Here is a 14,154-nt window from a genome sequence, read left to right as displayed (position 1 = left end):
TAGTCTAGCAGGGTCTGTACGGTAGCCGATAAGGATCAAACACGGCCGGCCGGACCGTCACTCAGGCTAGGAAACTAAACAAGGGGGTGTGCCTCTCAGCCGAGAACTCAAGTGTCAGACTCGCAGGGTGCAGGGCGGAACCAGCACGTATTTCCAGATAAGCGGAAACCCTGCGCTGACGTCCAGCGCACCGTAGCCAACCGGCCAGTTACTATTGCGGCTGCGCGCGGGCCAGGTAAGGGGCCAGGGGGCGTGGCGCCGAAGGGCCTAGAGTTTGCGCAGACGCGGAGGCGCTCCGGGACTGATGGCGGCCGTGGACCTGGTTGCCGAGTTTCCCCAGCCCGCCGGTGCTGCGCGCTGGGCAGAGGTTATGGCTCGCTTCGCCGCCCGGTTGGGCGCGCAGGGCCGACGGGTGGTGTTGGTCACTTCCGGCGGCACCAAGGTTCCTCTGGAAGCCCGGCCTGTGCGCTTCTTGGACAACTTCAGCAGTGGGCGGCGCGGTGCTAGCTCGGCCGAAGCTTTCTTGGCCGCGGGCTACGGGGTCCTGTTCCTGTACCGCGCGCGCTCTGCCTTCCCCTTTGCCCACCGCTTCCCGCCCCAGACCTGGCTGTCTGTTCTGCGGCCCTCCAGCCAAGCGCCTTCGGGCTTGCTGAGCCTGGAGGCGGAGGAAAAAGCACTCCCGGGCTTCGCCGCAGCTCTGCGGAGCTACCAGGAAGCTGAGGCTGCCGGCACCTTTCTGGCCATAGAGTTCACCACTTTGGCAGACTATTTGCATTTGCTGCAGGCTGCAGCCCAGGCTCTCAACCCACTAGGTGCGTGCCTTTAGGAGTTCATCGGATGCCAGGAGGCAGAGTCTTTCCCCCTAGACACATAGCCCCTTACTATATACCCAGGGCTCTCACAACGGAGGACCCTGAGTTGAAACGGAGCTGACTCCATACCCTTTTCTGATTTATTACACTCTGTGCTTCTTTTTTCAGGTTCTTCTGCGATGTTTTACCTGGCTGCGGCCGTGTCAGATTTCTATGTTCCTGCCTCTGAAATGCCTGAACACAAGATCCAGTCATCTGGGGGCCCACTGCAGGTGATGGGCGCTTCTCTTCCAGAGATCTGATTCCCTATAACCAATCTTGGGTTAATTTCCTTTTGATCTGGAGATGGCCTTTCTGCATTCCGTATGTGCTAGGCACTAGGGATACAGAGATGAATAAGACACCGCCCTCCCTCAAGAACCTCACAATCTGTTGAGGTTGCTGGACACAGACATAATTACAGTACAGAGTGATAAATGCTCTAGTAGAGGTACGTACAAAGTGAAGTCAGAGCATGGGGTGAGTGAATCTTGGGGAAGGTCAAGGCTTTCTGGAGGAAATGGCTTGAACTGGGTTTTAAAAGATGAGCAGAAGGTGTACCAAACCAAGGGAAGATCATTCCAGATAGAGTACACAATTGGAGCTTAAAGACGGGCATTGTGTTGTGAACTGACATTGTCTGGTAAAGCTGGAGAGTGGTGAGGGTGGAGGGCAGACTGAAGGGACAGCTTCCTTCATAGAAAATTTTGTGTTCCTTGAGGAGCTTGAACTTAATTCTATGGAGCCAAGGGAAACCTAAGAGAATGAGATAAAGTTTTTGTGAAGAACATTCTGGCATCATTGTGAAAGGTGAATTAGCGTGGTGGGGGCAGATTAGATGGTTATTGTTGCAGTTTAAGGAGAAGGTATGGGGAGGGTAGTGGTGTGGTGAAGATGCTGAAATCATCTGGCTTCTTGGAACCTGAGGGAACTCTAGTCTTTTATTGGGTAATACAAGTAGGATTTAAATAGGAGAAACTACCTGTGGAGCATTTGCTGATTCTGTGGGACAGTTCATTTTTTCATTTCTTCAGTAAATGTTTATTGAGTACCTACTATATGCCAGGCACTATTGTAGGAGATAAGGCAGTGAAAAGAAACATATTGTGCCCTGGCTTTGCTTATACTCTGCAGAGGAAACAGTCAGATGCATACTATATTGCTGCTAAGTCGCTTCAGTCATGTCCGACTCTGTGCAACCCCATAGACGGCAGCCCACCAGGCTCCCCCGTCCCTGGGATTCTCCAGGCAAGAACACTGGAGTGGGTTGCCATTTCCTTCTCCGATGCAGGAGAGTGAAAAGTCAAAGTGAAGTCGCTCAGTCGTGTCTGACTCTTAGCGACCCCATGGACTGCAGCCCACCAGGCTCCTCTGTCCATGGGATTTTCCAGGCAAGAGTACTGGAGTGGGGTGCCATTGCCTTCTCTGGCATAGTATATTAGGTAGTGATAAATTCTAAGGAGAAAAGTAAAATGGGGAATGGGTATGTGATCCCTGTCACTCTTGCTAACTCTTTGAGGGAAAATTCTGATTATTAGCTTAGTGATTTCACACTTTTTAAATTCTGGGAACCTTACTTTAGTAAGATAGAATTAGTTCTGTCTTGTACTTGAAAGTACACAAAACAACTCAGCATTCCCCTTAGAAGGGATTGAGAATGATATTATGGTGTTGATGAATAAAAATAAAATCAATTCTGTTTCCTCAGTGCTAAGATGTTACAAATGACAGTTTTTTAATAGAATCAAATAGCCAGTCCACCAGTGGAAGAAATATTTTAGGCTGAGAGATTTAAAAACTCAACCTTGAGCTTCTGCCAGAGTAACATTTGTATAAACAGATTATTTGTATTTGTTTATTTGAGGGTTTGGTTTAAAAAATATAAGGGAATGTTTGAGAAAATGTAATGCTATTTTTTCAGAGTTTTATTTATGGTAATGAGGGTTGCAAGGCAGGGCTAATTCATAAGATGTGCTTTGCCCCAGAATATGCATGAAGCTTTGAAATCAGGCATCCTTATGAACCCTACAAAGGGAGGACTTTTAAGTAAGCATTTAATACGCTTTAAAAAGTTTGGCAGTGAGAAATCCTACTTAAATTGACATGGCCAAACATCTGAGCCCCTGCTTCCTTAATTTCCTTTGAGATTGACCTGGCTGGTAGGTAGTAACCTTGTTTGCTTATTAAGATTCTCTTTTTCCAATACAGATAACAATGAAGATGGTGCCAAAAATGCTTTCTCCTTTGGTTAAAGACTGGGCTCCCAAAGCATTTATAATTTCCTTTAAGTTGGAGACTGATCCCTCCATCATAATTGATCGTGCACGGAATGCTTTAGAAGTTTATCGACATCAAGTGGTGGTGGCTAATATCCTTGATTCACGACGATCTTCTGTGGTTATTATAACCAAAGACTCAGAAACCAAGTTACTGTTATCAGAGGAAGAAGTAGAAAAAGGCATAGAGATAGAAGAGAAGATAGTGGATGATCTTCAGTCTCGACATACTGCTTTTATACATGACAAAAACTGAGGTAAAAAGCCTTTATTTATAGGATCAAAAATTGTTCAGTGGACCAGGGCTCTTATAGGTGGTGAGAAGTAGAATAAATCCTTTGCTTTCATAAAGACAGAAAATGAAGGGGAAAAGCAGTGAGTGGTGGGCAGACTAATGTTGCTCGGTGTCTGTCTTTTAAAGGCCTTTCAGTACTCTTTAAAAATGAAAGCAAAGGCAAATCTGTTATGACCGAACCACCTGACACACTCACCTGAATGTTGTCTTGATTTTGAGAACGACTCTAGCTGTTTCTCAGCTTAAAAAAAAAAGCTTATTGGGTATCATATTCCTCAAAATACACATGTGGGGCCTGAATATCCACCTTCTTCACATTATAAAAAGGATGGTGGATGCCTGAATGGCCATGCTTATTTTGTTGATACCTACTGTGTGGTAGGCCCTCAGGATTTTGTAGCTTCAAAGGTGAATTGTTGTTCAGTCGCTAAGTTGTGTCCAGCTCTGTGACCCCATGGACTACAGCACGCCAGGCTCCCCTGTTCTTCACTATCTTCCAGAGTTAGCTCAAAAAGATGAATAAACATGTCTAGTCCGGGAAATGGGTATATAAAAATTAGTACAATAAATAAAGTGCCCCAAAGTCAATACAATGATGTTGTTTTTTTTTTTGAAATTTGGTAAAAACGGGTGTAGGAGAGAAGGATACCTCCCCAAAGATTAGCTGTAGATGGATGATAATCCCCCAACATTTACTTCTTGCTGCTTGTCCTAGACTCACTTCATATTTGAGTTAAGAATTTACCTTTCAAATATTTTATAACTGCTATTGTGGGAAAGTTAAGCTGGAGGCCAGGCAGGACCCAGTTGGTGACCACTGCCCTGAAGGAGGTAAAGAGTATGGGTTTTGGAGTTGTCTTAACCAGATTTCACCCTTCTAGCTGTGCCACCTATTCACTTTGTAAACTTAGATACCTGACTAAATCTCAAGTTTCCTCATCTATAAAATGGTGATAATTTCTCTGCAAAGTAACACCATTTGTTGTGGGGATTAAATAAATGGTGAAGGTAAAGCATGAGTCTGGCACTTGACACATAATTTGCACAATAAATGGCAGTGTTACTGCTGGTGCCTTGCTTGATTCCTGAATCCTTGAGAAGTTTTCAAAGCTCTCACTGTCCTGGGCTTTGGGTTGGGAGTGTAAAATAAGTAGACCAGAGAAGTACCCTCAGTGATCCATAGGATGGTCCAGAATGCAGTGTGAAAAACTGTCATTAAGAACTAGGTATAAAAAAGTACTTGACATAAATGAGTTAAAATGCAGTTCATGGAGTGTGTTGGGAAGAGCAGTCCAGTGTATCTGTCTGATAATAGAAGTATAATAAACTTTGAGATTTGCACATAAATGCCAAGATATACCTAAATATGTCATCAAATCAGGAAATGTGACTTCATTAAATCAGGAAACAGGAAAAGTAACTGCAGCAATCAGGACTTCTCTGGAAGCAGCAATCCCATTGAACAAAAATTTTAAATTAATTTCTGATCCAAATAACAAAATCTAAAAAGCAACATACTGTAGCCAGTGGCTGCAGTACTAAAGGAGCATGAAGTAAAAGATTGACTTCTTCCCTTCTCTACATCTGTAGGTTCATGTAGATAATGGCTGTCATTATCTTTGAATGTATAATGAGTATAAAGGGAGCTAGAACTAATTGTAATGTTTGTTTTTACTAATATCATAATTATTACTCCCCTTGGGAACCATTTTCTATTGTGTTTTGTTAATGCTTAAAAACAATCTCCATTACCCTAAATGGAATTTAGAATGTTTTCCAATTCAGTTTCATTTGCATTCAGAGCATGTAAAAATTCCAAGAGGTGGTTTTTTTAGTCAGCAAATGGAAGTGTGTGAAGAAAGCAAGAAAACTAAGAAATGAGGGAGTTCCCTGGTGGTTCAGTGGTTACGATTTGGTGTTTTCACTGCCGTGGCCCAAGTTCGGGCACAGCCCCAAACAAAAAAAACAGAATAAAAAGGAACATAAGTCAATTAGAGCAAATAAGAACGATCCTGAGTCTAAATTGGAGGACTAAACGATGTATCCCTAAGGAGAAAAGGACGCTTGAACTGTTAGGAGTGGGTTGGGGGAGATGGTGGTGAGCATTTTAGATCAGAGGGATAAAAAAAACACTTGCAAGGGCTCTGGTACCAGAGGGAGAGTTTAGGAAGTGTAAGGGATAAGATCTGTCCAGATAATGCATGTAGAACTGGCAAAGCTTTGGAAACGAGCCTTTGAGAAACTAGAATAAGGTTAAGAAATGTTAAGCGTATCTTTGGGATACCAGAAAAGCATGGGCCCCAAAACACGAGTAAAATCGGGTTTAGGTAAACTAGAATCTTGCGATAAGAGCATTTAAATGAAGAGCATATAAACTGGTCCTTTATTAAATGTGTCTTTTAGATATTTTTATTTTGCCTTACATAGGTGGAGAATACGGTTCGCGAAAACCGAATTTTCAGTGCTTAGGACTTACAAAGTTGTAGTCAAGTTCGGCTTCGTCATTTTTACAATAATAAGCGGGTTCCAAAAGTGTTGTGATTTGTCTTAGGTGCCCCACCCAGGTAATGAGTGACAAGTCCTGACCTAAAATTCTGAACCCCTGACCTAGCTCCCCTCCACCCCCCCTCTTTTAAGAATGAAATTACTTCTAGAAAATTTAATCCAAGTTTGTTAGACTGGGGCTCTAGATAAAGTTTGGCAGGAAGCTGAGAACTATTAATGCCCTGTGACAGAACTTGAAGTTGCAAATAGGCGCCACGATGTTACCATGGTTACTGCAGAGCCGTTGGGAAGAGCCGTGCCTTCGTTACCGTGGGCCTAACCCAGAGGCCAGTGGTCTGCGCCATATCAATGGTCTCCGGCAGGAAGCGCAGCTCCTGAGCCAATGACGCGCGTCGTTTCTATGGTTGCCGCCGGAAGGACGGCTAGGCGTCTCCGCGGCGAGCGCGGTTGCTATGACGCCCGGGACTGAGCAGGCACCTGCAGCTCGCACCCTGGCGGCCCCCGAACCCTCGCCGCGCTTTCCAAGAGACAATTTCCGGCTTGGTTCCTGAGGTTCCCGCCGCAGCCCCAAGGAAGAAAGCAGCTACTCGCTCTTTTTCAGCATTCCAGGCCTTTCCTGGCAGGGCCCAAAACGACAGAAGAGCCTCACCTGGCTTGGCCTTTCTAGCCGCGGGCTGGAGGGATTCGGCCTGAGAATAGATTGGTCGGTTTCCCGGGACCCACCCGTCACAGGCCCTTAGAATTAGGCTGCTGCTTTTCTTTAAAGAGAGTTTAGAGCACTCAAGCTGTTTAAGTGGGCGTTCCTTTGCTCACTTTCCAGGCGAAGACTCAGCCCTACTCAGAGACTGCGCGTGAAGGTAGGGGCCATGACAAAGTCCACCGAGCTACGGCATCCTCTGAGTGTCGGCCTGTGAACAAAGAACTGCTGTTTCCTCCTTTTTGCCGTTTGTTCGCCATGCAGAACTTTAATTCCTGATGAAGCTCTGGAGGCCCTTTGTATCCTCAACATCAGACGTCATCAAGTCAGTTACCTTCTGCCTTTCGAGCTACAACCTCATCCACTTCTCTCATTACCCTGAGCGCCAGTTTTCTCATCCTGATCATTGTACCGCCATTCTCACCCTTTCTTGTCCACACTGCACATTCCTGAATGTTCATTCGTCTCCATCACCTCTGTTATCTCTACACCCCCTCCTTTTTTCCTGCTACAATGCTTTGGGTAACTAAGCATTTCACATTCTCCAGCCCTGGAATCATTTGGAAGATTTTCTTTGTGTCTCTGTACTACGGCAATCTTTCTGTCTTGAGTAAACTCGAGACGAAAACAGAAAAGCGTACATTGGTAAATACAAACAGTAAATGTCTACAAGTCTGGTGTGTTTTGAAAATGGAGAAGAAAAATATCCAAATGTACTTTTGGACTTATCTCAGTCTTATTTAGAGAAAGAAGATGTTTCTTGTTAAGTGTATACTGTTTTAGGCATTCATTTTAGTGACGCATTCACTATGTGAAAAGATCATTCAGAATGATCATCTAACAACTTCAAGTCCGTATGAACTCAACACCATGACAGGATAGAATTTTCAGGAAAGGAGATGCTTGAAACAATTCTTGTGCCTGCTCTTCATGATGGTGCTTAATCAGAGAACAATCCTTGTGATATAAGAAACAAAAACAGGAGGAATGATTGAAAATAAATATTTTTGGCAAGGGGGCATGCTTAAAAGCCCACAAAAGCTTGGAAGAGAGGCTGTAAAAGTAGAATATGATTTCTTTAGATCCAGGGCAATTGTAATTGAGCTTGGAAAACTTTAATTTGTCTTAAAGTATGTGTTTCTTATTGAGTTTTACTATTTTATATATATAAAGTTATTTTGAAGATATGCAAAGTGTACATTTTAAATGGGTATTTGTGGGGATAGAGTGCTTTAGATATTTTTATTTCCCAGACAGAGTTCATCAGTTATTTGTGATAGTCATGCTCAAAGCCAAGTCAAGTGTCCACATACTCAGAAATTCAGTTTTCTCTTCTATAATAGATTGGAGAAGAAAAATGAGTTCTGTGGCTTTTTAAAATTTTTCGTATTAATGAGAGCTGAATAAATTTTAACTCTTGGTAGTAAGGGTTGTTAGATGCTATATATTAAGGAGTTTTCCCCTTCCAGTATATATTTATTAAACAAACATCATTATGGCAATGTTAACATAAAATTCAAAAAAACTTTCCTCTTACCCCTAGCCTAGTGCTACTAAACCTTGGATGGGGCAGCAGGGGGAGGATTTTGCTGCCTAAGAAACATGGCAATGGATGGAGACATTTTTAGTTGTCACAACTGGTGATATGTAACTGGCATCTAGTTAGTAGAAGCCAGAGATTCTGCTCTCCATTCTTGTGTCCACAGAACAAGAAAGGATTTCTGTCTTCTGTCCACAAGAAAGAGTTAGCCAGCCCTGAATGGCTGGCTGAGTCTGACAGCAGTGCTAAGGTTGACGTATCGATAGTTCATTGTTCTGTTCTGTGTCAATCCTTGCTCATGTGCATATGTTTTTTACATAGTTACAGTGGACATTTGCTTCTTTATTTCACTTAATTTTGTATTTTAAGTGTTTAAACATTGCTATATTGTTCTTAACTTTTTAAAAAGTGTTTTTCTCCTTATTTTATTTGCAAATTGAAAAGAAAAAAACCTGTATAATGGATACTGTATTTAAGACATATTTGTATGTTTTAAATGATATTTGTGTAGGAGGAAGAAAGAAGGGCTATAGGATGAATAACCTAAGTGGATTTCTCAGTTTTCATGGCCATACTCTTTACTGTGTTCCCTTATGTCACTCAAAGACTCATCCTTTGTCACTCAGGCTCATCCTTTGTTCAGCGCCAGGAGATATGCGGTAGCGCGAGGTATGGTTCTGGACCCTGCCCTGTAGTTGGAGGCACCTACTGCAGCTCTGAGAACAAGTCGAAATGACTGCACGCACTCTTTTGTCCTCTTCCCATTTAAAATTCTTGGCCTCTGTCTCAGTTTGCTCTTACCACCTCATTCTTTACACCTAGAAGTTTTTAGAAGCTCCCAAAACGCCACAGGATGTGCTTCTTTCCAGACCGTGACTTTTTAAGATACTGAATGAGCATGTGTTCAGTATCTCCTTTTAAAGAATAGCATGCTTATATACTTTGTTATGCGGGCAAGTTTAGGCACGGTTTAGATGTCAGAGCATTTAGAATTCAAAGAATGAATGTATATTACCTCAAGATCTGCTTTTTTATAAGTTTCAAATTACTCAACCATTGGGGCTCAGTAAATCCATCGGGAACTTGTTAGTTCTGGGATGTCAGAGCAGAACAGGCAAAAGGACCCAGGATTCCAGACAGAGGGACCCAAATATTCAGAGTCATGGAATAAGCAGCATGATGGGGATCAGTCCATACACTGGCATGAAGGGCTGTCAAGGTGTGGCAGAAGATAAGAGAGAGACATGCAGGGCTCATGTTGTGAAGACCCCCGAGCCAAGCTGAGGATTCAAGACTCTTCCTGAAAGCAATGGGAATGTTAAGCAGCAAGTGATTTGCATTTACAAGGGTCAGTCTGAGAGCTTTATAGAGTACAGACTGGATGGGGGCCAGCCGGGCAGCAAGAAAATCAGTTAAGGACACTGTTACACTAAGTTGGGCAAATGATGAGGTGAGGCTAAACTAAGAGAAGATTGATTAGAAAATGATTGATGAGATGGAATCCACAAATGCAGGGACTGGTTGTGGGATGAATAAGGATAGGCCAAAGATGACTCCCAGATTTCTGACTTGGGAAACTATATTGATAGTGATTTTATTAACTGGGATACATACAGATGGAAGACCAAGTGTTAAGAAAGATGAGTAGATTTTTCAAACTGAGTTGTACACTAGAGAGTTGGATATGCATTTGGTCTTAACTAGTAGATTCATTTTGTATTACCGCTTTGCCTACATCCTCTGCCCTGGAACTTGTACTTTTCTGCCAATCCTTGCTTACAGGATAGGCTTGGTGGCTGTATTTTTATCCCTACTTCCCACCTGTCCTAGCCACAGCTGACTGAACAAGGAATATTGTGTAACTAACTTAAGCGAGAGGGGAGCAGTTCATGGGGTGAGCAAAAAATAATTGTCTCTCTTTCATAAATTTGAACTAAAAGGGATAGATAAAAGAAATGACTTAATCTGAAAAATTACATAGGTTTAGGACTCAGATAACTGTTTTTAGCTTTGCTGTTGAGAACACAGAGAAAGTCCATCCATGTGGAAAAGCAAGTAAATGGGAGCAGGTTCATAGGGAAACACAGGCGAAAGACCTTATGGGTCAGGATAGACTAGCAATGACTATCTAGTTCCATGTCCATTTTCCATGTAACTAGGTTAATGGCAACCCACTCCAGTATTCTTGCCTGGAGAATCCCATGGACAGAGGAGCCTGGAAGGCTACAGTCCAGGGGGTCGCAAGAGTCGGACACGACTTAGCGACTAAACCACCAACCAAACCAGGTTTCAGTTCAGTTCAGTTGCTCAGTCGTGTCTGACTCTTTGCCACCCCATAGACTGCAGCATGCCAGGCTTTCCTGTCCATCACCAGCTCCCAGAGCTTGCTCAAACTCACGTTCATTGAGTCGGTGATGCCATCCAACCATCTCATCCTTGGTCGTTCCCTTCTGCTGCCTTTAATCTTTCCCAGCCTTAGAGTCTTTTCCAATGAGTCAGTTCTTCACATCAGGTAGCCAAAGCATTGGAGCTTCAGCTTCAGCATCAGTCCTTCCAATGAATATTCAGGACTGATTTCCTTTAGGATTGACTGGTTTGATCTCCTTGTTTGTAGCATATGCCCTTGTATCTTATTCTTCCAACAACCCTCCTGAGTAGTTAGGATTGGTTAGCTGTAAAGGCCAGAAAACTCACAATAATAATGGCTTGAAAAATAAATGTCAAGAAGCAAGCACCCCAGAACTGATAGGGCAGCATTTTGAAATTGCCAAAGGTTCAGATTTCTTCTCTCATAATAGTATATCATCCGTGGCCTGTGGCTTCCACATCATGGTGTCCAGGATGGATGCTCAAGCTTCAAACTATCTTTGTCTGCACTCCAGCCAGTAGAAAGGAAGAGGATGAGGCCTTCCTTTTCCTTTAAGGACATTTCCTAAACTAGGTGGCACACAATTCCATTTACATCCTATTGGTCAGAACTTAGTCACATGGGTGTACCTAGCAGAAGGCAGGCATCCTTGTGACCAGTCCAAAAAAAAAATCTTATTTCTGCAGGAAAAAAGAATACACAATCATCAATCAATTAAAAATAAATAGATATTTTAAATATATGTATATATATAGAAGGAAAACTGGCAATTTCTGCTACATTTACTTATTTATATTTGTTCTAACTTCAGTTTTTTGTTTCTTGCCAATTTTTCTAGATAGACCTGGAGCTTAGCAGAGATGGATTATTGTTTAATTTTCCTAATAACCCAATGAGATTGGTATTACTATTATATCCATTCTCTTTGGGGGCAATCAAAGTTTAAAGAAGTTAGATGACTTGTGTTAGTCACACAATTAGAAAGTGATGGAGCCAGGATTTGAACCAAGTCATGTCAGACTCCCCTGCCCGAGCTGTTCATCACCATGATAGTAAGAAGGGTGGAGAGCCAAAGGCAGGGTCCTTAGGAATGGTGGCGTTTGACGTGTCTGTTGAAGAGCCCAGGAAGAACACAGGAAAGGAAAGGCCAGGGAGGTAAGAGTGAAAACAGGAAAAAGGGACATCACAGAACAGAAAGGAGTGGACAGATACCACTCCTAAAAAGGGCAGAGGCATTTTGAGGGTTGTTGCTGAATGAGAGTATGAGTACAGTAGTGAGAGCAGAAGCCAAATTCTGTGACTTGAGGAGGGTAAGATAGATTAGAAATAGGACAGTAACTCGAGATGGGGATATGGTAGGATCAAAGGAGAGTTATTTTGTATCTTTATTTTTACCATCAAAGACATCTTAACCTAAGGACATGACATCAGTTGAGAGGGAGATAGTGAGCCAACAGAAAAGAAAAAAGAAGCAATCCGAGATGGGATCTGGAACATGGGTAAACACTGGAACTCTTCCTCTGAGAAGGGAAAGGGAGCAGGATCTCTAAAAATGGTGGTTAGTGTCTTGGTGGTCATAGAAGAAGCTGACAGTCTTATGATGGCCTTAGTTTTTACTAGTGCTGTGGGAGACATGGTCATCTGCCAACAGAGGGGAGAGGTGGAAGTTCTGAATATTTACTGAGTGAAATGGTAGCAGAAACTAGCCAAGTGCATGGGATGACCTGTGCAAGCAGAGAAGCTTGGCTCAGGCGGCAGACCATGGGTTTGTCGTGGCTCCAGTTTGCATACTTGTTCATTTTTCTCTCCCAGCACTCAGCAAACTAAAATAGGTAGAGACAAGACAAATGGTCAAACTTTCCCACCAGTTTGGATTTGCAGGGAAGATGGGACAGGGGGTTAGATAACTGGAAACATTGATGAGAGATTGATTGAGATGAACCACAGTAGGGTCCAGGCTCCGGAGAAGGCAATGGCAAGCCACTCCAGTACCCTTGCCTAGAAAATCTCATGGACGGAGGAGCAGTCCATGGGGTCGCAAAGAGTCGGACACAACTGAAGCGACTTAGCAGCAGCAGTAGGGTCCAGGCTTGAGGGGGAAATAAGTGAAGCCAGAGAGTATCTGGTAGTTTGAGACAGGATGTAATGCTCCAGGGACTGGAGGTTTCAACTGTCATTGTAGAATAGTTTAAGAGAGCAACAACTTCACACCCATTTCTATGGCTATTTTTTTATATATTTATGGCAGTTCCCCCAAAAGTTAATATACATAGATTTATCCAAAAATTTATCCAAAAATCTAATATACATAGATATATCCAAAAATTCCATTCCTAGGAAGATGCCCAAAAGTTAATATACATAGATTTATCCAAAAATTTATCCAAAAATCTAATATACATAGATATATCCAAAAATTCCATTCCTAGGAAGATGCCCAAAACGACTAGAGCAGGGACTTAGATACTTGATACACCAGTGTTTCACAGCAGTGTTATTCACAATAGTCAACAGGTGGAAACAACTCAAGTGCCCATCAACAGATGAGTGGATAACCAAAATACATACAGGGAAATGTTATTCAGCCTTAAAAAGGAAGGAAATTCTGATCCATGATACGAAGAGGGTGAAACCTGAAGACATGCTAAGTGAAATAAAGCCAGAAACAAAAGGACAAATGTGTGATTCCACTCATATGAGGTACCTGGAATAGGCACATTTATAGAGACAGAAATTAGAGAGTAGGAAATGGGGTCTCGTTGTTTAATGGATACAGAGCGTATGTTTGGGATAATGAAAATGTTCTGAAAATGGATAGCAGTGACGATTGCACAGCACTGTGAATGTTCTTAGTGCCACTGAGTTCTACACTTAAGTATGATTAAAATGGTAAATTTTAAGTTTCGTATATTTACTATACACACACAAAAGAGTGGAAGGTGGTAGAGTGGGACATTTGGAATTTAGGATTGTGGAATTTCAACAGTAGTTTAGGTTATGACAAGAGCTCAGTGGAAGCCAAGGGCTTAGATGACTAAGTAGAATGGAGCTTAAAGGTCTTTGGCTTTGGAAGGGTGTTCAGTCTAGGAGCTTGGATGAGTCATACATTTGGCTATTGACTTGCATCCTATACCTCCCTCCTGACCAGACACGCTTCCTTTTCCTATATCACTGCTTACCCTCCGATACCCCAAATTTCCCAGAAGCCAGGAATGCAAAGGTATCCCCATCCACTTCTCCTTTCAAGTTCCTCCAGCTTAAGACTGCCCCACTCTACCCCACAACATGGTAGGGTGACGGGGCGTGCGCTCTTCTCTGGGGGCAAGCAACTCACAGTGTAGGACATGTAAGAATTCAAACATTTGTTTTCTTATTATTCATAATCTCACCAATTTATCACAGTTATGTTTTAACATTTTGATGTATTTGCTTCCATTCTTATGTCTTGAATTTTACATAGTTGTAATAATACCTTTATGTTCTACTTTTTATTATAACAGAAGCATTTTTCTATATTGCCAAATGTATTTCTAGTGTCTTAGGTCCTCTAATACTCAGAACTAAAACCACAAGGAACTGAATAGTGCTCAGACGCCTTGTAGGGAGCAGGATATGAATGGGG

The 14,154-nt window shown here is 42.6% G+C and overlaps 2 protein-coding genes across 6 annotated transcripts in view; both read left to right on the top strand.

The window, feature by feature from the left end:
- The first annotated feature begins 97 nt into the window (after window positions 1-97).
- On the top strand, window positions 98-4,015 carry PPCS (phosphopantothenoylcysteine synthetase). Of its 3 annotated transcripts, none has more exons than XM_055586187.1 (3): window positions 98-235; window positions 981-1,084; window positions 3,060-4,015. In XM_055586187.1, exons 2-3 carry the CDS (start codon window positions 992-994, stop codon window positions 3,381-3,383), a joined length of 417 nt encoding a protein of 138 aa, XP_055442162.1. In that variant the 5' UTR covers window positions 98-235; window positions 981-991; the 3' UTR covers window positions 3,384-4,015. The 3 variants fall into 3 exon arrangements, with proteins under 3 accessions (XP_055442162.1, XP_055442161.1, XP_055442163.1); XM_055586186.1 differs by lacking the exon at window positions 98-235 and adding an exon at window positions 255-812; XM_055586188.1 differs by lacking the exons at window positions 98-235; window positions 981-1,084 and adding an exon at window positions 1,127-1,302.
- A 143-nt stretch (window positions 4,016-4,158) lies between these two features.
- CCDC30 (coiled-coil domain containing 30) overlaps window positions 4,159-14,154 on the top strand; it is a 140,720-nt gene continuing 130,724 nt past the window's right edge. For all 3 annotated transcript variants that reach the window (XM_055586181.1, XM_055586179.1, XM_055586180.1), the window contains exon 1: window positions 4,159-6,949. The gene's annotated coding sequence lies outside the window, so the exon portion shown is untranslated. The remainder of the gene's footprint in view (window positions 6,950-14,154) is intronic.

Source organism: Bubalus kerabau, chromosome 6 (assembly GCF_029407905.1).
Source record: "Bubalus kerabau isolate K-KA32 ecotype Philippines breed swamp buffalo chromosome 6, PCC_UOA_SB_1v2, whole genome shotgun sequence".
NCBI classification, from domain to species: domain Eukaryota; kingdom Metazoa; phylum Chordata; class Mammalia; order Artiodactyla; family Bovidae; genus Bubalus; species Bubalus kerabau.
Note: the sequence above shows the minus strand (reverse complement) of the source record. Positions and strands in the feature narration are given on the sequence as shown.

Bases quoted from the DNA above. Each gene is read 5' to 3' on its own strand.
- PPCS (XM_055586186.1), top strand. From the start codon at position 305: ATGGCGGCCGTGGACCTGGTTGCCGAGTTTCCCCAGCCCGCCGGTGCT. The intron at 813-980 runs GTGCGTGCCTTT...TTCTTTTTTCAG, and splicing joins CCAGGCTCTCAACCCACTAG to GTTCTTCTGCGATGTTTTAC. The intron at 1,085-3,059 runs GTGATGGGCGCT...TTTCCAATACAG, and splicing joins CATCTGGGGGCCCACTGCAG to ATAACAATGAAGATGGTGCC.